Genomic DNA, 15,698 nt, shown 5'->3' with positions numbered 1-15,698 from the left:
GGATCTAAAAATTATAATTATACGCATAAATCTCAACAAAACACATATATGACATATTGATTGCTGGTTTATTAGTTAGATTAAAGGGTAATAAGTTAGCGTTATGAAAACCATTGCAAGGACAAGGAGTGGTTCTTGTTAAATGCCCTTGTCTGGTTTCTGCTTGATATGTCTTATTTTTTATTTTTTGGACCATGCTTGATGTGTCTATTTCTGTGTAATAAATGGTGAAAAGTGATGTTAAAGCTAACAAATACTGTTCTAAGACTCTGGTTCATACAAAAGCTTTTAGGTGGAATTGCTTTATTGAACAAAGTTGGTTTACAAAGTTGAGAAACACTTAGATATGTATGATTTTACAAGTGAGGCTGCATTTATTCTCTCGCTGAAAAAGAAAAAGCCTTTCAATACTTTTACAAATCCAAATGAGAAAGAGAAGAAGAATCCAAACTAAGAGTTGTCTTTATTGTCATGCGGAGTAAAATAAGTAAATGAAACCTGTATTTGGTTTTTAATTATTTTGACAAGATCATAAATATTCTCTTCATTATAAATTATAATATATCCTTTAATTTCAATTCACTTTTTTTATTCTCTCTTCCTTTTTTAAAGTTGATTAATGCATTATGATGGGAGAAGAGGATGAGACCATATCCATTACCTACTAGTACTACTAATACTAAATCTCCAAGTATCAAAAGCACAACACACACCACAGGACAAAAAATCTACTCTCATATAGTATTATACTTAATAGAAAGGGTACATTAATTACATAGACATAGTACTAGTATATATCTGTACCCACTTTAACCCATTACCAGCTCAAGATCTTGTATATTCTTTTCTTCTTTCTTGAAAACAAGATCCAAATTTTCTGAATTTCACTCTCAAGGAAGAAAGAAATGCTGTCAACAACTCTTAGTGGGAACTATGGGTTTCCTCTCTGCATCTCTGGGATCACTCAGCAACTAAGTCTCTCCAGAGAGTAATATATCAAATATGTCTCTGTTTCATTTTCTTTAACGCTCTCTGTTGAGATCTTCTCTGTTTATTTGACTTGTCTCTTTCTGTTTCTGTCTCTACTACTCTCTATGTTAAAGAATGGCAGATCATGACAAGAGAAGGAAGGTGATACAGAGGAGAAGGAGATCAGAAGGTAGCCATAGTGGTGAGGAAGATGCGGAGCGGCTTCAAGGGATGATGAGAGAGGATAAAGATGTTAGAGATCTAGTTGCTTTGTTACAAGATCTAGGCTTGTGGAGCTTTTCTTCTCACACAGCCAAAGCTGCTTAGTAGTGTTTGCTTTATTATTACAAGATCTAGGCTCGTGGAACTTTTCTTGTCCACACAGCTAAAGCTGTTCACTGTTAAGAACTAAAATCGCTTTTTATTTACATCTCTCTCTCTCAGTTATCTTTCTTGTAAAACTGCAGATCAGAATCTTTAGCTGGAAAACCTAAGTGTAGTTAAAACTTGAAAGTATGTTCTTCATTCTTGTTACTTGTTGTTGACACGTTTATTTGTCGTTGGTGTGATGTTTTTGGATGCCACTTTTGGACTTATCCATATATTTTGGTTTCTAGTTCTGAGACTTCTTTTTGTTTGATGACAAATTTTTATTTTCATCAAGTCTTCATAACAACTTGATAAATCAATTCGTAACAAAGCATATACAAAACAATAACGAGATCTGCATATATGCTTCATGTCCCTAAAAGTTTGTACAATCTTGAAAAGCAATTTAACAAGGCAATCAAGAAGACAAAGACAGTTTGTAACACAACTTCTAAATAACTTTTAGGCAAAATTATCCGGAAACTTGCATAATTGAAAACCATAATAAAAATGTCTCAAGAGATCCAAAAAAGAAGAAGAAAGAAGAGTCACAGAAATAAGAGAAAAAAAAAAGGCTCAAACGCCAGAGTTTTTAAACCACAGAACCATAAAGAGAGTCGATCATAACGGAAGTCTCATCATTTGGCTCCCTTCTTGACTGCAGCCTTGGTGACCTTGGCTCCAGTTGGGTCCTTCTTGTCCACGCTCTTGATAACACCAACAGCAACGGTCTGCCTCATGTCCCTAACGGCGAAACGTCCCAATGGTGGGTACTCAGAGAAGGTCTCAACAACCATGGGCTTGGTTGGAGTCATCTTAACCATACCAGCGTCACCATTCTTCAAGAACTTAGGCTCCTTCTCAATCTCCTTACCAGAACGCCTGTCAATCTTGGTCAAGATCTCAGAGAACTTAACTGCAATGTGGGACGTGTGGCAATCGAGAACTGGGGCGTATCCGTTACCAATCTGACCAGGGTGGTTCATGATGATGACCTGGGAGGTGAAGTTAGCAGCACCCTTAGCTGGGTCATCCTTGGAGTTTGAGGCGACGTACCCTCTCTTGAGATCCTTCACAGCAACATTCTTGACATTGAATCCAACATTGTCACCTGGAAGTGCCTCTAGAAGAGACTCGTGATGCATCTCAACTGACTTAACCTCAGTGGTCAACCCTGTGGGAGCAAAGGTCACAACCATACCAGGCTTGATCAAACCAGTCTCAACACGTCCCACTGGCACCGTTCCAATACCACCAATCTTGTAAACATCCTGAAGTGGAAGACGGAGGGGCTTGTCGGATGGCCTCTTGGGCTCGTTGATCTGGTCAAGAGCCTCAAGAAGAGTTGGTCCCTTGTACCAGTCAAGGTTGGTGGACCTCTCAATCATGTTGTCTCCCTCAAATCCAGAGATGGGGACGAATGGGATTTTATCAGGGTTGTATCCGACCTTCTTCAGGTATGAAGACACCTCCTTGATGATTTCATCGTACCTAGCCTTGGAGTATTTGGGGGTGGTAGCATCCATCTGTAAGAGGAAACAACAATAAGACAGCATACTGTTAGCATATATTCAAAAGAGACAAGATCAATCAACTAAATCAATAAAGTTTTAATACCTTGTTACAGCAGCAAATCATCTGCTTGACACCAAGGGTGAAAGCAAGAAGAGCGTGCTCACGGGTCTGACCATCCTTGGAGATACCAGCTTCAAAACCACCAGTGGTGGAGTCGATGATGAGAACAGCACAATCGGCCTGGGAGGTACCAGTAATCATGTTCTTGATGAAATCACGATGACCAGGGGCGTCAATGACTGTGCAGTAGTACTTGGTGGTCTCGAACTTCCAAAGAGCAATATCGATGGTGATACCACGCTCACGCTCGGCCTTAAGTTTGTCCAACACCCATGCGTACTTGAAGGACCTCTTGTTCATCTCAGCGGCCTCCTTCTCGAACCTCTCGATCACACGCTTGTCAATACCACCAAGCTTGTAGATCAAGTGACCAGTTGTGGTCGATTTCCCAGAGTCGACATGGCCAATGACCACAATGTTGATATGAAACTTCTCTTTACCCATAGCTGTAAAACAAAAACCAACAAAGATCGAAACATCAGAACCAAATATACAAGTCACCCACCAATAAGTCACAACGTAATCAACAACTCAGTATAAACTGAAAACACAAACAGATCTATTCGAAATCAGAAGCAAACTCATCATCTACAGTACAACAAATCTATTGAGCATCATCAACTAAATACATCGGAATCAACCTAGAACAGCCAAAATCGAGTCAAGCAATGAAACGAAGAGTGAAATAGCAGATCGCCTAGATAATACGCTACAACAACATGCGAAGACGATATACAAAGTAAAAGCTATCAGAAAACCAGATGATTCACTATCAGACTCAAAGGAGGTAATGCAGATCTAAGAACAAACGGATCCTAAACTCGACAATCAAAAACACTGAGCATACAGCTAAAGAGATGAATCTAAACACAGCTTATGAGAAGAATGTAAACCTAAACAGCACAGAGATGATGAAGATCGAAAGCCTAAACAGCATAAAGAAGATGAAGATCGATATTCACCTGCAAGTAAGTATCTGAGAGAGGAGTCTTGCGGCTAAGTGAGACGGATATGAGAGCGCACCCTAAAACACGACGACTCAGGGGTACTTATAGCTACGAGGTCCCTAGGGTTTTCGCTTCCTCTTTGTGGTTCTTGTTTTTACCAATTTGCCCTTATGCGTTTTAGGCCTTTTCTTTTAATTTTTTTTCCTTGTGATTAACAAGTAAAATTATAATTATTTTTTCTACATTTTTCCGATTTTCAATTTTTCCAATTTGAATTATGTGATTGGTTAAGAAAATGCAATATTGAAGATTTATTTTTCCGTCAATTTAAATATGTAGATATTTAAAAAAAAAAAAAAAACTTTTTATTAATCCAAAAGGTGAACGAAAATACCCTAGCCATCATGAGTTGGCTTTGATAAAATAAAATTATGAAATTAATAATAATAAATCACAGTTAAATCATCGGACATAAAACATAAAACATTTATTTAAAATGCATTCACATAATGGAGTTGTTGATTAAATTCCGGTTGTTAGATTTACATAAACACAAATCGTTGAATCATAATATCCATTTTAAATTCAATCAAATTTATAATAAGTTTGTTTTTCTTACTATTATTAAAGGAGAAATTTAATTATATTCAACAATTAACGGAGAAAATTTATGAGAGATGATGACACTATATATAAATTTCGTCATAAACGTTGAATCAAACCGTACGTGTATGTCGTCATGATGTAGCTATGGTGTTGGACATATAAAACAATCTACTAATTATGTTCCAAATTTTGCATTAATGTTTAGTTTGCTTAATCAAAACCTTCTCTGGTAGGTAAGGCGACGACATGCACACAGCTTTTAACAAGTCGAGAATAAAGTTTTTAGTCAACAAAGTAACATATTGATTCCACAATTTACTAAGCACCATTAACTAGATCTGAATCTCATAACGAATTTTATTTAATACACATGTTTTCATAGTCAACTCAACCACAGATTAAAATTCTAAACCATTTAAGAACCGGTTTAGTTTGGTTTACTCCATTGAATTTAGTTAAACAAATCATCCGACTCTGAATCGGTTTAGGGCTTATATTTATAGCTTGATTGATTCATTATCACTTAATTCCCTATATATTAAAATAGAAGCATTCTCGCTAAAAAGTTGATGTGCCAACATTACAGAGTTCAGTGCACATTTAATCATTTAACCTTCAAAACATCTAATTAATTACAGGTTTGTGCAATTGTATTTATTTTTAAAAATTTTTATAAAAAAAAACCAAAAAAAAACCCTACACACGCCTATAAATAGGCGGAACCTATCCCCTCATCTATAAATATATTCTTCTTAACACTCACTTCTAACAAAACTCCATCTTTAATTTTTCCATGCCTTCTTTCGCCAAGCTTTATTTCTGTCATTTCTCATCATGGTTCCAATGTAATAACTAATACAAATCACCTACAAATATATTTTATGACGAGCTTCCTCCTTAGTTGGTTCATTTATATGTGGAGAAAAAACAGTGGAAGAAAAAAGTTGAAAAGGATTTCACTCCAAATGGGAAGATCATCTCAGTAAGATTTCTTTTTATGNTTTTATAAAAAAAAAAAAAAAAAAAAAGATTTCTTTTTATGCTATACAACTCGACAATTTCATTTCTTTACACATACAACTCCGAATTAACAAAATCTATTTTACATTTGAATAGGCGGAAGCTGGTGTACTACACGTACCAAATTACCAAACACATAAGATAAAGATTTTGTTTCAGGAAACGGTTTACTAAATCCCAGAAAGAGAATCAAAATAAACCATAAAGACTACAAAGGTAATACTCTTCTAGAGTAAAGGATTTCATATGTATAAAAAAATAGGAATAGTCACGAGAATGTGATTTCCATAATTCATTATTATGTGTATTTGTTCAAATAATTTTAATTTTATTTAATATTATTAGATTTCAGCAGTTAATTAAATATAGTTTTTTATTCATAACATACATTTTAGCCTTACACCAATAACAATACATATTATCCTAACACCAATGACATAAAGTACATATATAATAATATCATTTTGGTTAATCATATAACTATTTGTCATTCTTATTATTCTGTTTTAACTTTAAACCTACTACAGATTAATATTTTTGGTCCTGAAAAACTACGGCTAAATATTTTTTGATTTTAAAAATTCACACTCTCACTTTATCTTGGGATGAAATGCATACAAGTATATTCTAAAACGAAAATATAATTATTTTGATGATTTTGTAAGTCAAAAATATACAAATGCTTTTCATATCTTTCTGTTGATTTTAAATAATTCTTTAATTATTATATATTATAAAACAAAGACAATATATGTTATCTTATTTATTCCAAAACTGTTCGATATTTAAGGATAATTTCCCCTAAGATATAGAAAATTATCAATCAAACAGAAAATGAATATTCGATTCCTAAGTAACTGTTAAATTCCCTTGAAAAAAAAGAAATAATACTAACAGGTTTATCAATTTACTTTTTTAATTAAGATGATAATAACATATTTCTCCTATGATATAGAAAATTATTAATCTAACAGAAAATGAATATTCGACTCCTAAGTAACTGCTAAATTCCATTGAAAAAAAATATCTAACAGGTCTATCAATTTACTATTTTTAATTAAGATGATAATAAAGTATTTTCTAGATTATAGATGTAAATGACGTATGATTTGATATTGTAATATTCTCCAAATAAGTGCAATTACTCTAATTGAGATCATTCGCTTCCCAAAAAATCAGGACATAATTAATTCAAGTACTCCAAACCGAAATAAAATCAAATTTACCAAACTTTTTTTTTTTGTTCAACCGGTTTTTTCATTAAAAATCTATTGGGCCTGGACCATTTTAAGAGAAAGCAAAGCTGGCCAACGTATCAGCTTCTACATTGTTTGCTCGAGGTAAAAAGCGGAAGTTAACTGAAGCAAAGGATAACGAAAGATTAAGGATCAACTAAACTAATCCTTGATTTTTCCATTAAAAAAGGAATTAAGTATTAACAGCCTCACTACAACTAAACTAATTTTGCCTAAAAATCTGAAATCATTTACCTAATCCAAGATTTTGTTTTTCACGAAAAAACTTACTTGGAGAGAGATAACAATTGGGCCTCCAGCAATATTATAAACCCATTAAAAAACAGATTACAAACGTACACATAATTGGATTTCTAAAAGTTTATGTTTTAAAATCCAAAAACAGATACCCAATTAGAAATAATGTAATAGATAAATGAAATATATGTACTTCTAAGTTCAAAATGATTTAAAGATTCACATTATAACATAGTTTTCTCTTAACATTTGATAACAAATTCATTTCATTTTGGTATTACAAAGTCAGTTGCATGTATGTTTAATAAAACGTGAATATTAAAAAATTTATAGCATTATAATATACACTAAAATATTTTATTATTAAATTGTAATGTTACATTATGAAACCGAATCCATCTCCTTATAAATGAAAACAACACTACAAATGTAGAAGATAATACTGACTTACTAAAAAAGAAGAATACAAAAATGTAGGTTAAATAAAATAAAATTTAACATCAAATTATATGAAAATAAATTTTAATTAGTTATACTCCCGTGCAGTTAACCTAATTTACATCTCAACCCTAATCTAATCATAAAAAAATCTTCCAAACAATGTCGACGAAGAGGATCACGTTAACGAGCAGTGATGGCGTATCTTTTAAGGTCAGAGAAGCCGCCGCACTTAAGTCACAGAAGATATCAGATCTTGTTAAAGATGATCTCACCACCAACAACAACAACAACGTAGTCGTCCCGCTTCCAAACGTGAAGTGTTGGATCCTGGCGATGGTGTTAGAGTATTGCTACAAACACGTCGAAGGTGATCCCGACGAAGAAGCACTCAAGGAGTGGGACAATGAGTTCATGAAGTTCAACGATCAAAACAAACTCTACGATCTCATGATGGCTGCGTATGATCTAAAGATCGAAGGCTTGATTCGTCTCACTTGCAAAACAGTCGCTGACAAGATCCCATACCAAACTGAAGATGAGATGCGTGCTTTTTTCAAGATCAATGATGATTTGAAACCAGAGGAAAAAGAACAAATTCGCAGGGAGAATTCATGGGCTTTTGAATGATCCCCTTCATCAACTTATTTATTTATTTTTTTTTTCCTTCTTTATGAATCTTTATGCAATTGTGTTTCTTAGACCTGAACAAGTTTAGAAGCTTTGGTTTTTGATTCTACTCTACTAAGTAATAACCTTCAAATGCATATCGTTTTTACAATATCTTGTGTAATGTCGTAGCTAATCTTGGAAACAAACACCCAAGTGCATGCATCTCCTAACTGTTTAGACTCGGCGTGAATTTTGAGAAGCAAACTCTATATTCGATAGTGGAACCCATACTGAATCATTGGACAAAGCTTCCGTTGTTTGTAACAACATTGCTCCAAACATGGGATATATGTTTTGTAGTTTAATTAATATGGATCAAACATTTTCCATAAGCTTCATATGTCTAATATATATGTGTGTATTGTAAAAGGAGGTGAATGTTAACGTAAATGCTTAGTGCTTACTTGAGATTAGATTCAGTAAGAGCAATTTAATTCTTGATTAACTTTTAAGAGACTTTAGTTCATTTGAATGATCATGAAAAAGCATCCCAAAGAATCTATCTGCAGAGATCATGGCCTGTGTTTGTACTCTCTTAGTTTGAGTTTGAGTCTGTTTCCTCTGTTTTCAAGTTTCCGCAAGAATCTTCGAAATTCAAGGCACTGGAGCCTGGAGGTAATGTGAAGAGAGATATCAAAATGGTTGTATCTGGTTTGGGTTATAATCCACCCACTACCTTATATGATCTCCAAAAAGTACTTCAAGTTGTTTTTCAATTATGCTTCACATCATATGCTGGAAAATCACATTTAAGCTGTATCTATTTCCATTGGAAAATCTTTTTAAATTGCAGATTAGAACATTAGCATATTATTAATCAAGATAAGATTTATCAAATGCCAAGTACAATAATTATACTCGCAAATATCAAACTCCACAAGAAATTCCTCCTGGACCACCATAATTGAAAAAGAATCCGAGTGGAGTAGTCCAAAATTTGACTCTCTTACCAACTCTTAGCCCATAACATTTACTATCTAGCAACTCCTCTACAGGAAGAGTATTGATTCTACGTTTCTCATACTTGGAATTCAAGACATCAACATTTGAAAACAATGCTGCTCTCAAAGGACCGTGTGCCGGGAATTTTCCATTACCCATTGGAGGACTTAAACCAGAAGGCGAAGCCTGAACTACCCCTCCAACTCCGACCATATTTGCACCATCATCCATAAGGTGAAACAACTCTTTTGGCCAATATCCGATAAATGCATTAGGTTTATTTTGTATAATCCACCAGTTTCCAGTTTGTTGATCCTTTTGGTGTACAATGTACATTACGAGAGAAAACGAAATTCATTTATTAAAATAAATTCGCAATAAAATTTAAAACATGTTATAAAAACAAATAGTAATGCATAATATTAAGAAAACTACCTTAGTGATAGACCACTGCAACACTTCCTTATCCCCAGGTTTAAACTTAAAGGGTTGTACCATGGGAACCATACTTGATACTTGAACAAATCCTGGACACGCCATATTGTAACATCCTTTTTCGTTTTTACCCTATCAAAATCATAATTCATATATACATGTTCTTTGATTAAAAGATGTCAACATATATATAATCTTCACATGCATACCTTCCAATATCCATATGACCAAAGACGTCCGTCACCAAAAATGCTTGGATTTATCTGTCACAAAAGATTTGCAATATGAAGAGACTATCCAGAGTGTGAAACGAATTAAGAGAATACAAACCAATAAAATGTAAAACCTACCATCATCCCCACTGAGATGAAATTGACTTCACCATAGTATCCACTGCCTAGATACATTTGACTATATGAGGCTTGATCTTGTTTGATGTCTAGGTTATAACCATCATGCCAAGCTGTTATACCATGATATGGACCACCGTGTTGCTTAACTCCAGCAATCTACCAATATATACAATAATATTACTGGTTGTAATATACATATAGATAGTTATTAGATCAAAGACATGAAAACTGAGAAAAATGAATGGCTTACATGTGTTCCAGGGCTATCACCTGATAGCGGATGGAAATATTTTTCAGATAAAAGTTCAGCGTTGATGATAAATTCTTTTGTATTTCTCATTATTGGAACAGTTCCATATGGACATTTTATTTTTTCCTTATATGCTTTGCTGTTGTCTGGTTGATTCTTCCTTTCATATTTTTTTGAAAATGATGGTTTCATCTATAAAAATATAAAAGGTCGTATAGTCAAATTAAAAATCATATTTATAAAAAAGGTAAAATGTACACAGGAGATAAATTTCTGAAACTATCCACCTGGATTGTATGGTTTTTGAGAAGTGGGTGATCAAGTCCTGGTTGCTTATAAATATCTATGCAATCATATGTTACATTCCCAATTATCTACCAATTAATGACAAGAAGAAGAAAAAAGGCATGAGATTAGTTTTGTAAAACAAAAATAAACGAAACGATGTTGAATTAGGACCAAAATAGTAAAAGGTGATGTTGAATCAATTAAACATGGGACTCAAGCTTTTTCTTATTTTGGAAGCTAACCTTGAAAGATGTGAAAGGCAGTGTAGCTTGATCCGAACGAACCAGAGTTATTGAGAACAAAAGATGTAGAAGACTCATAATAACAAGAACCATCCTAATTCTTGCAGACATTTGTATTAGTTTTGTTTCCCTACGAATGATGTGTGGCACTCTGTACATATTTTTATACACTCTGTATCTTATCAACCGGATACAGTTAGCACTGCATTTGATATTTTCCTTTTTTTTTTAAGGAAATAAATCTATTCTCATAAAGGAAACATTACAATATTTGACTGAAATTTATTACTGTATAACGTTAATATTAGTATTAATGAAAATTTGAAAATTACGGAATAGACCATTAAGACACAATCATAATATATGATATTCTCTCATTTAAATAAGTTTGCACGAAAAAAAATCTGATACCATTACAACGACACGTTTTGTAGACTTTTTTTTCAATTTTCAAATTCTATGATGACAGTTTTCTTAAATAAATAAAACTTCTGCCACATTAGAAATTTAGAACAATGTATAATTACAATTTCCCTATCAATGCTATCGAAATATATATTTAGAAAACACGAAACATTCCATTACAAGTATTAAATTAATATGATATATACATAATGTATGCTATTGGCCATAATCAAATTGCGGCATAGCAGTACGGGGGGCAGTACCAATCAATCATGGTACGCCTAACCAAATCACGGTTTAATTACTTAACCGCTATGCAAGAACTAAAAAAGAAAAGGGAAGAAGCAACAACTATGCAAATGATTACAACAATTAAACAAAACAATCGTTAGCAACCTAGCTGGCAGCATTTGGTGAAAGAATCAACCTTTCGTCTTCTCTTTAGCTTGGTAAAGGAGGAGAAGCTTCTCTAGGTGGCGAGGTCGGGGGAGAAGATTCGAAATTCGGGTTTCCAGGGCAAGACTTAGCAAATTGGCAATAACGACATTTCCAACGTTCTTCTTCAGGAGTGTACTCAGAGTCTCGTTCATTTCTCCAGAACTCAATGATCTCTCTATATTTGCTCATCACCCACTCATGATCATGCTGGAATCTTATCTCAGCTATTATAGATTGGTCCTTCTGAAACTCGTACCTGGGGTACAGTTTTCCACTCAGATGATCAGAGATATATTAATAATCTTCAATAAGATTGAGAACAAGTCATATTCTACTTACTTTAGTAGTAATTGTTCGTTTGCTACCGGAAGCATCTTAAAAGTGTTTTCATAGTACCTAACTATCTCTTCAAGTGTCTACACCCACCCAAGTAAAAAACAGTAAGAATATCAATAAGAAACACATCAACTTTAGCTTAGTGAAAGGTATATTGTGTAAAGTCAAAGATTTATATACCTGAGCTTGGATACCTGCGTTAGCAATGTGATCTCTCACATCTTGGGATAAGACATAATGGCGATTCAAAGAGAAGTAGTCGAAAAAGGGTCCTGTCGGGAACCCTTCTTTCACAACAGTGTCCCATAAAAGCTTATAAAGCATTAGCTGAAGCCTATCAAATATAGTTAATTTAAAGACAGTTAGCATAGAGATCCCTAGTATTAAATCAAAACCGACATGAAGAACGTTTCTTTTAACTCTAGAAGCACTTACCTTCCATTCCTCCTCTGTGGCTCAGCTGGGAGTGTATCACGGAGTCGAGTCTTTGTATCTATCAATATTGGTCCCGTATCAGAAGACTCTTGTGCGTACGCGTTTCTAAGCTCGTCAATAATTCCCACAATCCATTGACCTCCAACAAATCCTAGGCTGATAAATGATATAGATCATGAATGAATCAACTGGCACAGATACATTACCAAGAACAACTGGTTACACAAGGAAGTAGGCGTAAGTCACTATAGAACGATCATGAGATTAAAGCAAAAACTAGATCACGCAAAGTTACAAACTTGGATCAAAAGAACATGACAACTAATGGCAACCAACTCCATATAAAAGTTTCATTTGATGATGATTACTACAAAACATTATCTAGCTTGGCAAAAGGTAAAAGCTTTGAGAATGTCACAACAAGAGGTGTAGAAGGAACTCACAGTAGCAATTCACGAGTTCGTCCTTCAAACAAGAATTGATTAACACCCGCAATAGAATTCAACAGCTTCAATGCCCACTTATCTTCATTTGATTCAACTCTTACTCTCACCTTTCTAACTACCTACCCCATTTCATAACAGAACAACAAAGAAGATGTTGTAAGCTAGTACAAGATTGAGTTAGAAACAATGAGACCAACACTAAGATCCAATCAATCATATAGAGAGTAACTGTTACCTCTTCTTCAAGCTGCAAATGACGAGCCTGGCCAGCTTTCATGGCTTTACTAACTTTTCTCCTGCCAAAACAGAGAACATTCTCCATTTGTTTCTCACACCATTCCTAAAAAACCATATACAGTTCCAACATTGGTGTTTACTCATATGATCACAATCTCAATTGAATCGTAAAAGAAAAAAAAAGGAATAAGAGAAACGTACAGTGCCGGTGAGATCTGTGACACCTAAAGCTTGATTTCTCCTAAATCGACGGAGATAAGAGTCTTCGATATCCGCCGAACAAGCTGCGGAGAGTTTCCTCTTGGTAAAGAGAGTAATCGAACGGATGGTTGTTTTTGGGCTTCCGCCGGAGATTATTCGTGACGGAGAAGCGGAACGGATCGCACAAGGGAGGATGGATCGGGTGGCTGCAAGAGCTGCATCGATGATAGCCATTTCTTCTTCACTGACGATCTCGATTGGGATCTCGGGGAAGACATGGTGAGATTGAGGAGGGCTTGAAATAGCATCTGTGGCGGATTGATCGGGCTTAGTGGATGAGTCGGAGGTTGACTCGGTGGCTGACTCGGCCATGTTTTCTTTTTTTTTTAAGCGGAAGCAACGTGTGGTCTTCTTCTTCTTCCCATGTAAAAAAAATATTCAAACCAAACGGGTAAAAAAGTAATAATAATTGGGAGTAACAAAAAAAAAGTAACCATTGGGTTTGGGAATGGTAAACCCGAGAACCATTTAATTTATGTTTTGATTAGAAAAGTTTAACAAACAAATTAAATTAATATCAAATATGTTTCGTATATGATTTTTGTGAATTCATGTCCCAAAACAGCAAAAATAGACAAAGTTATTGCAAATGATTCTTTTATCGTCATACGTAATTAGCAGCTTTGTGTTTTGTCTAATTTGGTCAGAGATTTATTCAATATGACATCTACTATTAAGCACAGTCTTGTACGCTCTATAGGTTATTATAGAAAATTGACTCAAGGATCAAGAACGAAGCTACTTTGGTCTAACTCAGTTTTAAGTTCCGGATTCAACATGCATGTAATATTAAGAGCTAGATGAAAAGGCATGTATGTAACTTTAATTGGTGTTTCTCGGAGAACAGTAGAAGTCAAATAACTTGAAAGCAATAGGTCAAATACAAAACTGACTTGAGGATTAAGAAGAATAAAGCTACCATGTCATGGTCTAACTCAATTTATGTTCTGAATTCAACATGCATGTATTATAAGAGAAACAAGAAAGTCACAGAGATAAAGAGAAAAAAGAGAGGCGCAAAAGCCATCAAAGTTTTAAAAAACCACAAAACCATAAGAGAGTCAATAATAATAAACGAAGGTCTCATCATTTAGCTCCCTTCTTGACTGCAGCCTTGGTGACCTTGGCTCCAGTTGGGTCCTTCTTGTCCACGCTCTTGATAACACCAACAGCAACGGTCTGCCTCATGTCCCTAACAGCGAAACGTCCCAATGGTGGGTACTCAGAGAAAGTCTCAACAACCATGGGCTTGGTTGGAGTCATCTTAACCATACCAGCGTCACCATTCTTCAAAAACTTGGGCTCCTTCTCAATCTCCTTACCAGAACGCCTGTCAATCTTGGTCAAGATCTCAGAGAACTTAACTGCAATGTGAGACGTGTGGCAATCGAGAACTGGGGCGTATCCGTTACCGATCTGACCAGGGTGGTTCATGATGATGACCTGGGAGGTGAAGTTAGCAGCACCCTTAGCTGGGTCATCCTTAGAGTTTGAGGCCNAAGAGAAACAAGAAAGTCACAGAGATAAAGAGAAAAAAGAGAGGCGCAAAAGCCATCAAAGTTTTAAAAAACCACAAAACCATAAGAGAGTCAATCATAATAAACGAAGGTCTCATCATTTAGCTCCCTTCTTGACTGCAGCCTTGGTGACCTTGGCTCCAGTTGGGTCCTTCTTGTCCACGCTCTTGATAACACCAACAGCAACGGTCTGCCTCATGTCCCTAACAGCGAAACGTCCCAATGGTGGGTACTCAGAGAAAGTCTCAACAACCATGGGCTTGGTTGGAGTCATCTTAACCATACCAGCGTCACCATTCTTCAAAAACTTGGGCTCCTTCTCAATCTCCTTACCAGAACGCCTGTCAATCTTGGTCAAGATCTCAGAGAACTTAACTGCAATGTGAGACGTGTGGCAATCGAGAACTGGGGCGTATCCGTTACCGATCTGACCAGGGTGGTTCATGATGATGACCTGGGAGGTGAAGTTAGCAGCACCCTTAGCTGGGTCATCCTTGGAGTTTGAGGCCACGTACCCTCTCTTGAGATCCTTCACAGCAACATTCTTGACATTGAATCCAACATTGTCACCGGGAAGTGCCTCTAGAAGAGACTCGTGATGCATTTCAACGGACTTAACCTCAGTGGTCAACCCTGTAGGAGCAAAGGTCACAACCATACCAGGCTTGATCAAACCAGTCTCAACACGTCCCACTGGCACCGTTCCAATACCACCAATCTTGTAAACATCCTGAAGTGGAAGACGGAGGGGCTTGTCTGATGGCCTCTTGGGCTCGTTGATCTGGTCAAGAGCCTCAAGAAGAGTTGGTCCCTTGTACCAGTCAAGGTTGGTGGACCTCTCAATCATGTTGTCTCCCTCGAATCCAGAGATGGGGACGAATGGGATTTTGTCAGGGTTGTATCCGACCTTCTTCAGGTATGAAGACACCTCCTTGATGATTTCATCGTACCTAGCCTTGGAGTA

The 15,698-nt window shown here is 35.6% G+C and overlaps 5 protein-coding genes across 10 annotated transcripts in view; 1 reads left to right on the top strand and 4 right to left on the bottom strand.

The window, feature by feature from the left end:
* On the top strand, positions 668 to 1,585 carry LOC104737850. The gene is made up of 2 exons (XM_010458109.2): positions 668 to 988; positions 1,104 to 1,585. Exons 1-2 carry the CDS (start codon positions 906 to 908, stop codon positions 1,294 to 1,296), a joined length of 276 nt encoding a protein of 91 aa, XP_010456411.1. The 5' UTR covers positions 668 to 905; the 3' UTR covers positions 1,297 to 1,585.
* LOC104737777 (elongation factor 1-alpha 1) overlaps positions 1,811 to 15,698 on the bottom strand; it is an 18,240-nt gene continuing 4,352 nt past the window's right edge. For 3 of the 5 annotated variants that reach the window (XM_010458034.2, XM_010458059.2, XM_010458053.2), the window contains exon 5: positions 14,744 to 15,684. In XM_010458034.2, coding sequence (XP_010456336.1) covers positions 14,832 to 15,684 — 853 coding nt within the window. In that variant the 3' untranslated portion in view covers positions 14,744 to 14,831. Of the gene's footprint in view, positions 2,865 to 2,955; positions 3,420 to 3,935; positions 4,043 to 14,743; positions 15,685 to 15,698 lie in introns of those variants that run through there. The other 2 variants (XM_010458048.2, XM_010458042.2) reach the window with 2 other exon arrangements.
* Positions 9,017 to 10,770, bottom strand: LOC104737818. 2 transcript variants are annotated; one of them, XM_010458082.1, is made up of 7 exons: positions 10,660 to 10,770; positions 10,417 to 10,503; positions 10,130 to 10,321; positions 9,877 to 10,035; positions 9,736 to 9,789; positions 9,527 to 9,658; positions 9,017 to 9,406 (listed from the first exon to the last, which is right to left on the bottom strand). In XM_010458082.1, exons 1-7 carry the CDS (start codon positions 10,768 to 10,770, stop codon positions 9,017 to 9,019), a joined length of 1,125 nt encoding a protein of 374 aa, XP_010456384.1. The 2 variants fall into 2 exon arrangements, with proteins under 2 accessions (XP_010456384.1, XP_010456388.1); XM_010458086.1 differs by lacking the exon at positions 10,130 to 10,321 and having other exon boundaries at positions 10,660 to 10,768.
* Positions 11,197 to 13,559, bottom strand: LOC104737830 (exonuclease V, chloroplastic). The gene is made up of 7 exons (XM_010458092.2): positions 13,158 to 13,559; positions 12,955 to 13,059; positions 12,717 to 12,838; positions 12,274 to 12,429; positions 12,019 to 12,172; positions 11,842 to 11,918; positions 11,197 to 11,758 (listed from the first exon to the last, which is right to left on the bottom strand). The coding sequence occupies exons 1-7, from the start codon at positions 13,527 to 13,529 to the stop codon at positions 11,506 to 11,508; spliced, it is 1,239 nt and encodes a 412-aa protein (XP_010456394.1). The 5' UTR covers positions 13,530 to 13,559; the 3' UTR covers positions 11,197 to 11,505.
* Positions 14,118 to 14,715, bottom strand: LOC104737839 (elongation factor 1-alpha 1). The gene has a single exon (XM_010458099.2). It carries the CDS (start codon positions 14,649 to 14,651, stop codon positions 14,304 to 14,306), a length of 348 nt encoding a protein of 115 aa, XP_010456401.1. The 5' UTR covers positions 14,652 to 14,715; the 3' UTR covers positions 14,118 to 14,303.

The sequence above is a fragment of the Camelina sativa genome, chromosome 2 (assembly GCF_000633955.1).
Source record: "Camelina sativa cultivar DH55 chromosome 2, Cs, whole genome shotgun sequence".
In the NCBI taxonomy this organism is placed as follows: Eukaryota; Viridiplantae; Streptophyta; class Magnoliopsida; order Brassicales; family Brassicaceae; genus Camelina; species Camelina sativa.
This window is presented reverse-complemented; position numbering and strand designations above follow the sequence as displayed.